Source organism: Typopeltis vanoorti, chromosome 4 (assembly GCF_054136105.1).
Source record: "Typopeltis vanoorti isolate ZY-2024b chromosome 4, IOZ_Tvanoo_1.0, whole genome shotgun sequence".
NCBI classification, from domain to species: Eukaryota; Metazoa; Arthropoda; class Arachnida; order Uropygi; family Thelyphonidae; genus Typopeltis; species Typopeltis vanoorti.
In genome coordinates, this window is record NC_143552.1 from 90,336,899 (window position 1) to 90,349,648 (window position 12,750).

Sequence of the window (12,750 nt, forward strand, 5' to 3'; positions counted from 1 at the left end):
TAGAAAAGAATGGGAAAAACAGATACTTGAAGCTCTGGCATTAGTCAATAAATTTAAGAATAAAATATCATCTACCATTACACATGGTGAATGTCCAGAAAGTAATTGCAAAAGTTGAAGACTAAGAAAATACTTACCTAGGTAACCAACTTTCAAGGAAAATTCTAGTTTGTTCTGGTTCTTTAGTAGCTACCTTTACCCAACCCAATCTGTTGGATATCCTGTGAACATGGGTGTCTACAGCAATTCCTACTGTCTTATTCCATGCAATTGTCATAACTAGATGAGCCATCTTTGGCCCTACACCTGGAAGTTTGCATAATTCTTCAAAGGTTTTAGGAACATCTCCATTGTACTGCTCATCCAAAATAGCAGTTGTTTTTTTAATGTAGTCCACTTTTCTCTAAAAAAAAATTAGTAAAATCAGATTATGCTTCTAGATTCTTAAGAAACAGAGATACAGTGTCAATTATTCCAATGAATTGGGGACTAATTTATTCATATAATCAACTTCAGCAGATAAAAACATGAAAAGAAACTTTTGCTCATATTAAATGAAGAGAATATAAAATTAGTTCTTCTTTCCTTTCAAAATTTTCATAGCATTCTCAGAAAGCAATGATTAAAACAAATTCATCAATATCTATTTTGGATGGGCTGTTTTACAGTAAGATTAATACATAACTAATTCAATTCTGGCTATTTATATTTACAGTACGATTAATACACAACTAATTCAATTCTGGTTATTTATATTTATGTGGTTAAACTTGTCTTGTATTTATGATTTTCTGTTTCAGCAAAAAAGAGTGCCATACATGATCAGAATGACTGTCTTCTTGCTGTGATGACTATTGATATTATATTATGCCCTTAATTTCTACAAGTGCTGCTGGATCCCAGTGTCTTTCTTTTTTGGCAGTCCCAAAAAATACACTTTCAGATTAAAATTTTGGCTTATAACACCACATTTGTACTGAACTACAGAGTAGCCATAAATTAACATTCCCTCTTTGGAGGTATCTGTAGCTAAAACTAATCCACAGAATGAGACCACATTTTATATTGAGACTTTCGAAGGCATGGAGAGATGAATTCGGTGAAAAAAAGATTTGGTACCAAAAATCGCCGATAGGGGAAATTTTGGCGCTGGCAGAGCCAAAAGCAGTCAAATATTTGCAGTAAATGCAAGTAAAAAGGATTATGCGAATTTTACTGTGTGTATGTGACAGAGCCACCAATTCCACTTAAAAAGGGATTGGGAACATTCAGGCAGTTATTCGAATGACTGATGAATTGTGCACAATATGCGTCCTATAATACTGAATCTCTGTAAAGGATTCAATCCTCTGACAAAGGGAAGCAGCTTTGTCACTGACACAAGGTTGAAGTCTCATGATGACGGTAAAGCTTGTGATTAGAAAAGTGCAGATGGCAATACAATTTATTGTGTACGTCTGTAATACTGCAGAGGCAGAAAGCAAATGGAGAAACTACTGCTCTATTCTCTCTCCAGACTAACCACCATGGCGAGCAAATCTACACAAATGGCCCCGAGTTACTGGCGTCCCTTAAATGGGACAGGGGTGCAAAGAATCCCCGGGCTCAACATGGTGCGCTCAGTAAAACTAGGAACCTGGAATGCCAGAACCTTGTATGAAGCAGGTAAGCTAAGAAATGCTATCTGAGAAATGAAAAGACTTGAAATTGGAATTTTAGGAATGAGTGAAGTTAGGTGGCCAGGATCAGGCAAAACTCAAGTCAGTGACATGACAATGTATCACTCTGGAAGTTATGAAAACAACCATCAAAATGGAGTTGGAATAATAATAAAGATATCAATAAGTCACTGTTGAGCTTCATCCCTTACTCAAACAGGATGATGTTATTAAAACTGAAAGGACAACCACTAGATGTTAATCTTATACAAGTCTATGCCCCTACTGCTGACAAGAGTGATACCGAGATTGAAGAATTTTATGATCAATTAAAAGAACTAATGAAAAACACAAAAAAGCATGATATTAACATAGTCATGGGTGATCTCAATGCTAAAGTTGGGAAAGGTAGAAGTGGAGATGTAGTTGGCAAACATGGACTGGACACAAGAAATGAGAGAGGTGACCGTCTTTTTCAATTCTGCCAGGAAGAGGAGCTAATAATCACAAACACATGGTTTAAGCTACCACCCCGAAGATTGTATACTAGGCAATCACCACAGGATAATAATGGGAATATAGTCAGAAATCAAATTGATTACTTACTAATTAATCAACGATTTCGAAGTTCTATAAAGAGTACAAAAACCTATCCTAGTGCAGATATTGCTTCTGATCATAACCTACTGGTGGCAGAGTTACAACTTAGACTGAAAGTTATGCTTAAGAAACATCAACAAAAAAGGTTTGATTTGGGAAAATTAAAAAACACAGAGATAAGAAGCAAATTGAGTCAAGATCTGAATCAAGAGCTAGCACTTATCAAGAATGATGTCATGAGGGTTGATGAATCGTGGGACAAATTGAAATCTGTCTTCATAGAGAAATGTACCAATACCTTATGTCCTAATAGAGCAGTAAAAAAGAAAGATTGGATGACTGATGAAATTCTTTCTCTCATGGATCAATGCAGATCATATAAAAATCATAATCCAACAAAATATACAGAGGTTCAGAAAATTATTAAACACAAGATCAAAAAAGCAAAAGAAATCTGGATGAATGAAAAATGTAAAGAAATAGAAATTCTACAGGAAAAACATGACAATTTTAATCTACACAAAAAGATGAAAGAGACCTCAGGTATATATAAGAAAAAACAATTCTGTATCCTTTGAAACAAAAAGGGAGAAATTATATCCAAAAAGGATGACAAAATACAAGAATGGGTGAAATATATAGAAGAACTCTTTACTGATAACAGACAGAACCCAGAAAATACTTATGAACATATGGAAGGTCCATGCATTCTAAAATCAGAGGTAGAATGTGCATTAAACTCAGCTAAAAATGGTAAAACCCTAGGACCAGATAGAATACCAGCAGAAATAGTAAAGTTATTAGAAGGAGACAACATTAACATATTAGTAAAGCTATTTAATAAGATCTACAATACAGGCATAATCCCTCAAGACTAGTTGCAGTCGACCTTCATCATGCTACCTAAAAAAGTAAATGCGAAAACTTGTAATGACTATAGAATGATCAGCCTAATGAGTCACGTTCTCAAAATGTTTCTGAAAATAATTCAAAAAAGAATATACAGAAAATGTGAAGACACCATCAGTGATACCCAATTCGGCTTTAGAAATGGCTTGGGAAAAAGAGAGGCCCTTTTCTGTTCTCAGATCTTATTTCAAAAATGTATTGACCAAAACAAGGTAATATTCATTTGCTTCATCGACTTCGAGAAAGCATTTGACAAAGTCCAACATGCTAAAATGATTGTACTATTAAAAAGAATTGGATTAGATGGTAAAGACATCAGGACCATTGAAAACTTATATTGGAACCAAAAGGCATCTGTTCAAGTTGATGACATTATTACAGACTCCATTAACATCAAACGAGGAGTAAGGCAAGGATGTGTGCTGTCACCTCTTCTTTTTAACATCTACTCAGAAGCCATATTTCAAAAAGTCTTGGAAGGAAGAAAGGAAGGGATTAGTGTAAATGGTGAAATCATCAGTAACATCCGATATGCTGATGATACAGCTCTTCTGGCTGACAATTTCAGGATCTTCAAAATCTTTTGGAACTAATAAATGCAGAGAGTGAAAAAATGGGATTAAAAATAAATATCACCAAAACTAAATTCATGGTCATTAGTAAGAAACCAATTCTTAATTTAGCATTTTCTTTAAATAGGAAACAAATAGAAAGAATGGCAAAGTTTAAATATCTCGGATGCTGGTTAAATGAAGATTGCAATCCAGAAATGGAAATAAAAGTTAGAATTGAAATGGCAAGAAAAAATTTTCTCTTGATGAAATCAACACTGTGTAACCACAGTTTAAACTTAGAGCTTAGAGTACGCATAGTTAAATGCTATGTATGGTCTGTACTGCTGTACGGTGCAGAAACTTGGACCTTGAAGACAACATCAATAAAAAGACTTGAAGCCTTTGAGATGTAGTTATACAGACGAATGTTAAAAATCCCATGGACAGCAAAAACGTCCAATCAGGAAGTACTGGAACAAATGGGGAAATCACATGAACTTTTAGATACATGAAAAGAAGGAAAACTGCATATCTTGATCACCTACTTCGTAATGAAAAATATAAGATACTTCAATTGATTATAAAAGGGAAGATAAATGGAAGAAGAGGACAAGGAAGATGAAGAAAATCTTGGCTGGCAGATATCAGAGAGTGGACTGGTATGAACTCTGAGAGACTGCTCAGAATAGCTGAGAATCGCTCAAAATTTGCCAAGGTGGTCGCCGACCTCCGATAGGAGATGGCACTCAAAGAAGAAGAATGCGTCCTACCTTGACTCAGCGTGCTTTACTAGTTAAGTTGTTTTACCTTAAACAGTGCAATGCCATAGCCGCCCTTTGGGAATTTCGAAGGCTTCATAACCTGCATACAAGTCCTATGTCAGCTGTAGCACTGAGAGCTATGATTAAGAAGTTTGAAGAAACTGGATCACTAGGAATTAGACCTGGCAGAGGACGGAAAGCAATTTGTTGTACACAAGAAAGGTCAGCACATTGAAAATCATGTATGTGGTCCAGGGAACCCTGATTCTAATGAATAAAACATTAATTCCTGTGAGTTCAATCACTACATTAATTTTTGTCTCTCTTGCAAGTTGTTTTAGTTGAATTATTCTTATTATCATTGTAACATGCCACATATCCAGCTGGAATGAGTGACGCGGCTGTCGCTTACACCGTCGAAATGTTATTATTCCATTTTATCTGCCTTTAATGTAATTATCCACGTATTTTTGGCCCCACCAGTGCCAAAATTTCCCCTACCGGCGACTTTTGGTACTAAATCTTTTTTTCGCGGAAAATGATCTCCCCATGCCTTCAAAAGTCTCAATATAAAATTTGGTCTCATTCTGTTTATTGGTTTTAGCTAGATGCTTCCGAAGAGGGAAAGTTATTTTATGGCCACCCTATATATATGTACTTCTCAGGAAAGTACTGTTTTTCACTCACCTAAAATGACTTCAAATCGTTTTCATAAGTTTGTGTGTTGCTCTGATGTACTATAGAATAATTTCAAATGTGGCATGTACAAAATGTATTAATGAAAAATTATGTAATAGAATATATTTAACTAAGATTTCTATATCACATGGACTTCAGAGAAAAAACTATGCACAAATAATTTCATAACAATAAGACTGTTTAAGGAACACTTATTGTCATGAAAAAATAAAAAAAATAAAAATAAAAACAAAGACATGACAGTGTCTTAAGACAGAGTCAAGCATTACATAAAAAATAAATTAAGGTAGGAAAACAGTATGTTAAGTAGGAAACTTGAATAAGGCATCTGGTCACTGCAGTTAAGAATTGGGGCAGTCTGAAGAGCAGCACAGGGATCAAAGAAGACAGATAACCAGTGTAGATGATCTTTATTTTACACCATCAGGTGTTACAGTTAGTCTGTCAATTGTTAATATCATATCTGACAATACAGATATGATATTTGGTATTCACATTTATTAAGGTGTATCTCTGATGTTCTGCCTGTGTGAATGAAGTAATATAATCTGCAGTATAGTAATATAACCAATAAATTTGAACAACCATTAGAGGATGGAGAAAGAAGATAGTTTTTTCTCTGGTTTTGAAGGATATATATATATATATATATTATTTTTAAGAACCTTGCAATTTTTTCTAGCACACCTTTCATGTAAGAGATGAAGACTGTTAACTGTATTTTTGACTATTTTGCAGGATTAAAAAAAAAAAAAAAATTCTGGGAGGCCACGCTCTACCACATCCACACAAAACTGACTAACTCATCTTCGGCTGAAAATTCCTTATAAAGGTCATTCATGTTCCTAGCCAGGCCTCTAACCAAGGTCTTTCTGACCAAAAGACATTATCATTACCGAATGAAATTCACAGAGAAGAGCTTCAAAGTTTTTCTGTATATAATCTTTCTAATAAGAAAGATTCTATGGAGAACTTTCATGTCATTCTAATGGATCTCCGACTAAATGAAATAATATGCTATGCAGACCACACAGCTGATTCTCAGCAACAAATATAGTATGCCTTCTTCCAGGAAGACATGTAATAATCATCCAGTTGACCAAATTCTGAGACAGAATATACTAATAGTAGTTCTGCCTCAGGATTTGGTATCCTGAGAATTCCTAAATCTCTACAATTCCTAAATTCCTACATTGGTAGGAATTCTTTAGAGATTTGTACCTTTTTCACTGTAGGCATTTTGTTTCAAACTGCTTGAGTTTAATTTATTTATATATATATATAATAAAATTTATTTTCAAATATATAGCTGATTCATTGCAAAAAAAAGTTTTGACGTCTGCATTTTTTTTTAGAGGTATATGCATTATTTTTAATAAAAAAATATTTAGTTTTAAGAGTAACTAAAATTCACCACATCCTAATTTACAAGAAAATCACATTTAGTAGAAATATAATAAAAATTCCAATGAAGAAAAATGTGTTTAAATAGGGTGCTTGTAAATATTATCATAGTCACCTGTAATATAAGTTAATTGAGACTAGTGTATAGATAAATAATAGAATAATATGAATTGTAAGGAATATAACTGAAGTCTAAATTTTCAGGTATAATTCTATGGAATTTCGTAAATTATTATTGAAACACAGAGCTTTAAAGGCTTCATTTCAGCAAAGCAAATTAATAGAAATAGGGGATATTCTAAATCCATTCTAATTTTACAGCTGAACCTGCATCTTGGTCTTTCTCTGGGTCTTTTCCCTTTCATTCTTGCTTCACACACACCTGTTTTATTAACCTTTACTGTATAAAGATGCTGGAAGTTTTTTCAACTTGGTTAGAGTATAATAAATTTAGTTTAATCCTTTATCCAAGTGTGAGCATATAAAGTTTGCACCCGAAGTATCTTCAGGACTGAGGCAACTTGTGGCAAAGGTGGACCAAGCTCTCATCACTCCTTGTCTCAGTATCTCCCATAATGCAAAGCACATCTCCTTGCAGACATGTATAATGCTATGCATTAAGGGAAGGGCCACTACCCAGACCAGTTTCAACCTTTAATGCAGTCTCTTCAGTGGGAGCCAGACCCAGAAGTGGTGATACTAAGGCAGAACGTTACTATCTATAAGTGTCAAGCATAATGCTTTTAATCCCTGCTATCTGATAAGGTTACTGTGTAGGGAAAAATTTATGAGTTACATGCTCAGCCCGAGTTGGGCAAGTTATAGATCTCGAAAGGGAACTAGAATGGCCTTAGGTCATCTATATTTGCATAATTCCGATTCATCATAATTTGCTGCTTGTTGGACAAATTCATTTGGATGTGAGGATGATTTTGAGAAGTAATTTACTGCGAGAGATTGCAGGAAAGAGTAGATATAAGGGACATTTGTGTCTCAATGAAGTTGAACATTTCTGATGTACCATGGTGCATTTAAGATCATGCGTAAGCATTTGTTTTGCAGTCTTTGCAGTTTAAGGATATTTGAGCTTGAAGTATAGCTCCAGGCGGGGAATGCATAAGTGATAATGGGACGAATCATCAACTGTAATTCTCACATTAAGTTTTATTTCCCTTTTTATATATGGATACTATTAGAGCTCTACTCCAATCATTGGGAATTCGTCCCTCTGTCCAGGCTTTCTGAACTATGCAGTGCAGCCACTGTAAGACTTTTATACCACCATATTTCAGCATTTCTGGTCAAATATCATCTACTCCTGCTGCCTTTCCACATTTCAAGCCTTTGATGGCTTTTTCTACTTCAAGTATTCCTGACTATATGCCTGTTGAGTGTTTTTTTACCACTGTGCTATCACTGCTTGTTTCATTTAGCAATTTTTCGAAGTAATTACTCCATACTTCAAGGATATCTTTAATTCTCCTATTTTCATGTAACCTTTATCATCTCTAACTCCTTTTACAGCACTCTTTCCTCCATTTCTAAGGCTTCTTCAACAACCTCCAGAATATCTTACCACCTTCTTGATATTTATTTTCTATGTTCTTGCCAAAGTCCTCCCATGACTTTTGTTTAGCTAGTTTTAGCTAGTTCTTACATTTGTCTCTGTATTCTCTAAGAGCACAAGCTGCCTTATTTGTCAGGAACTTTTGATATGCTTTCTTCTTTTCCTTCACTGCCTCTTTAACTTCCTGTGTCCACCATGGAATTCTGATTTTTCTATCCTTGCAGACAACCTCACCACATGCCTCTCTGGCTGAATCAATCAGGGTTTTCTTCAAGGCTTGCCACTGAATCTCCAAGGTTTTGGTTCCTGTTCTCAAACTCTTTCATTTTTACTTCAATAATCTCTGTGTATTTTAGTCTACAGTTCACATCTGAGAGCTGCTCAACTTTTATTCACTTTAAAACTTTCTTACATGTTATTCTTTTCAATACGAAATTCAATTTTATCCTGCTCAAGACTAAATGGTGATCACTTTCAATTTCAAATCCTCTGTACACTCTGGTGTCCTGCACCAGGGAGAAAACATCACTATCAACAATAACATAGTCAATGAGACTTTTCTTATTCCTTGCCTCTTCTCTCCATGTGAATTTGTGCACATTTTTATGTTGGAACATGGGTGTTAGTAATAACCAGTCCATGTCCTGAGCAGAAATTCAACAGGTATTTGCCATTATTATTGGCTTTGCTTTTTTGTCCAAATTTTCCCAAAATATTTTTGTATGTCTGACAATCATTTCCTACTCTCTGCTATTTAGATCCCCAACAATTGTTTGTCATTTCCTGAATATAACATTTTGTATTTATTGTTCAGAAAGATCTCACCAGTTTTTGTATTATTTTTTCAGTCACCACTATTATGTCAATCTGGTACTTATCTAATTCCTCAGCTAGCTCCATTTCTTTGCCATTCAGGCTTCTTATGTTGATAGTACCGATCTTTAACTCTGGTGATGTTGAGTTGGGGTGTGCTTTCAGATTTGTTCCAGTAGCTGACTTTTCGCTGTTTGTCCTGGTTCCCCTGACGAAAACAATGGGGGCCTTGTTTAACCGGGCAACGCCCCAGCCGGCATGAAATTTTGTCATGTTGTACCATCATTTTCTATATTGGTTTAAGCCAATAAGAATACAATTTAGTTGGCTAAATCCTAAATTGCCAGCCCATCCTCGTTCGTTCAGTATCCGGGTAGGTACCCAACAGGGTGCACCACAAGAAGATGAGGATTGAACATTAAGTCAGAAGCCCTGTTTGGTTCTCTGCACTCCTTTAAAGGTTATGTGGAGTTCTCCTCTCAGTTATACAGCTTTGACCCTTAAGCACCCTGTTTACACACTATCACCTTCAAAATAGTCTACTTGCATAGCAATACAGTACTCCCAGTGTTCCTGTAACTTCTGGAATGTCCTGGAAGTCTTTTTTTCGAAACATTTCAAGCACCTTCTGCGATTTGCGCTGGATCTCTGCAATGGTGTCAAAACGGTGACCTTTGAGCTGTATCTTCGGGAAGAGGGCAAAGTCCACAGGAGCAAAATCTGGCGAGTAGGTTGGGTGTGGAAGTGAGATCATTTTGTTTCTGGTGAGAAACTCGTGTGTGAGGATTGGCAGCATTGTGAATTCTCGATGCTGCCAATGTTGAAAAATACAATGAGCATGCACTTGGTCAAGCCTCGGACCTACCTCGCCTTTTTTTGGTAAGGGAGATGATGGGCTCTTCCACTGTGAAGATTGTTGCTTCCTCTCAGGGTCGTACCTGTACACCCAAGTTTTGTCACCGGTAATGATCCTTGACATAAAGGACAGGTCATCCACGGCAAGCTGACAGAGTTCTTGGCATACTTTAACGCGGTGTTCCTTCTGCTCTTGGGTCAGCAGCCTGGGGACGAACTTGATAGCAACATGGCACATGTTCAAATCACACGTGAGGATTGCCTGGACTGTTCCGTATGACACACCGACAATGGCAGCAATGTTGTGGAGTGTTCTTCGACGATCCTCAAGCACAAGTTGCCGAATGGTTTGACATTTTCGGGGGTTGAGCTCATTGAAGGTCTTCTGAAGCGTGCGTGTCACTCAAAACACCTTGAATGATTCATTGCAGCATCGCTGTAAACTTGCTGAATAATGTCAAACATCTCTATGGCAGATTTGCCCAGTTTCAAGAATTTCATGTTTGCTCTTTGTTCTAACTTGCTGTCCATGATGAAATCGCAGACGTGGTAACGTATGTGGTCAGAATAGCACCAGTTGTACAGCTCCTGATGTGCACAGGACGATGTCTTTTGGAACACTGACTTATGAAGGTCAGTGCTCCCTGTGACTGCAGCCTTGTGCTGCCATCTGTTGGCGTGTTACAAAACTAGTCTCGAAACTTTTTGATACCACCTAGTATTTATTTGTATTCCACTGTCTACATAGTTTTCTGCTTCAGAAACTTTGACTTGAATCATAGCAAAAGCTATGGAAATTCGAGCATGCTAATCTAATAACACCGCAGTTTATTATTACATTCAAACTTGATAAAGCAAAGAATATATAGAAATAAAATTGGAAATAACTTACTCGCCAAAATCCAACTGGATAAATAAGTTTTCCTAGCATTTCATCAGATATACACATAATGTTTCTGATAGTAAGCCCATGTGCTATTAATCTTTGTACAGCAGCATGAGTTACTTCATCTTTAGTCTGGCTAGATAACATCAATGATATCAATGTCTGATATCGAAAAATCTAAGATGTGTACAAAAAAAATAAAATAAAAATAAATATAGTAAATAAAGAGTATAAAGAATAAAAGTATATTCACAAGCTTCTTGTGAAACCATGTAAATGAATATACCTGAAGAATGATATAAATAAACATTAACATTTCACAAAACAATAAGTTTCTTGCATTTGAGGCTGAACTGCTAAGTATACAAATATGAACAGTTTGAATGGAACACTAGCATATCTCATTTAAATAGATAAAAGAATTGTCAAGTGTCAAAATAATTATAGGAAATAAAATAAAATTGTTAGCAAGCTTCAACATGAAAATGCTAAAGCAAGTAAGCTGTTCAATTCTGATGACAAATTCTCACAAAAAAAAAATTAATATTTGAATATAGGGAAAGGTAAATTCCTGGAATTACCAAGGAAACATTAGAAAGTATGCGATTGGGGATCCAGTTTTTAGATTTCAAATGTGCTATGCAGGATGAAGGTATAAGTATGAATAGGGCATCAACTTTCTTCTTGACTGATAAGTGATACATGGTCTTGAGCTAGGAGGTGAGTTCAGAGCAAAAGAAACCAACATCCTTGTAAAAATTAATATGAACACATACATTTACAATAAAATAATTAATTTCCAAAATATTTCTCATTGTGTGAAGAGGATGTGTATGTGTGCATTTATGCAAAGAAAAAGTTATTATTCTTTACCAAGGATTTATAAATAAAGTATAACTTCTCTGAAAAGAAACAAAAATAATCAATTCTCAACTGAAAAGATTAAACATCTTGTATTTTGTATAAAAATATATACCCAATATAGTACAGCAAAAAATATTTGATGGTGACCACATGTTAGCCAAAATTAATTTCAAAAGTGCTGTGCATTATTATCAGGTTGGAGATGGATGAACTGAAGGAGTATATTATTATATTATTATTTGAAAACTTCAAGGGATTCTAAGAGCTCATAGTGGGAAGTCCACACTTTCTCTCTCTCCTATAATAGTAGCTCTATTTACGTTCATTTACAGATAACGAACTATCATTTATTTCAATGACAGGCCATTCTACCTACTCATGAGAAAAATAATCTAGTCCATATGTGGTTGTAACAAGGCCTTGCAAAGAGGTAACATGACTTCCTTATTCTTACACATCAACATCTTTCAGTATCACTATTACCTTGTCAGTTCCCTATCCACAATTACTCTAAGATCCAAGCCTCTTTAGTTTCTTGGAGCAAAATTCCAATAATGCAAGATGTCCTTCAGAATTTCTTCATCCAAAATGCATGCTTTTTGCATTTCACGATAATGAACAGCCATTCATTATCATTTACTCATAGTAAATGATAATTCTTTTACTTTTCAGATAGGAAAAGTAAAGACACTATGAGAATTGGATTTTATCACCTAATCCAATTACTAGCCTAAGTGCATTACTGAAAAATGGTACGATTAAATTTTTATTTCATTTCAAACTTTTCCAACAGCACTAAAAAGAGAAGTGAACAAGATCAGAGAATAGAGTACTTCATTGGTCACCCTCAATCTCTTTGATTATACTCCTTCACATATTACTCTCTGATAACTCTTGGTGGAATGGGGGGGGGGGGAGCGAGGACAAGGGGCCATTGTTACACCCTGATAACTTAAGAATGTGAAAATTTCAGTTATCATGATGTAACAAGAGAAGAAATAAAAACCCTGCATAGATAACTAAGTAAGCAAGCTTGTTCCTAAGCAGATATCATTAAGAGCCTTTGAAAGTAACGAATACAAAATATAAAAAGAAAGAAAAACATGCTTGCATCAAAGTGAAAAATATAGCTGAAATTGTTTGTTGAACTAAATAAAAAAAAAAAGAAGGGAATTTTATG

The 12,750-nt window shown here is 35.3% G+C and overlaps 1 protein-coding gene across 3 annotated transcripts in view; it reads right to left on the minus strand.

Annotated features, from left to right (window-relative positions):
- Positions 1-12,750, minus strand: part of LOC150107491 (endonuclease III-like protein 1) — a 71,149-nt gene that overhangs the window by 23,815 nt on the left and 34,584 nt on the right. For all 3 annotated transcript variants that reach the window (XM_090391345.1, XM_090391344.1, XM_090391343.1), the window contains exons 3-4: positions 10,713-10,883; positions 138-403 (exon numbers count right to left, since the gene is read on the minus strand). In XM_090391345.1, the coding sequence (XP_090247471.1) occupies positions 138-403; positions 10,713-10,883 (437 nt within the window). The remainder of the gene's footprint in view (positions 1-137; positions 404-10,712; positions 10,884-12,750) is intronic.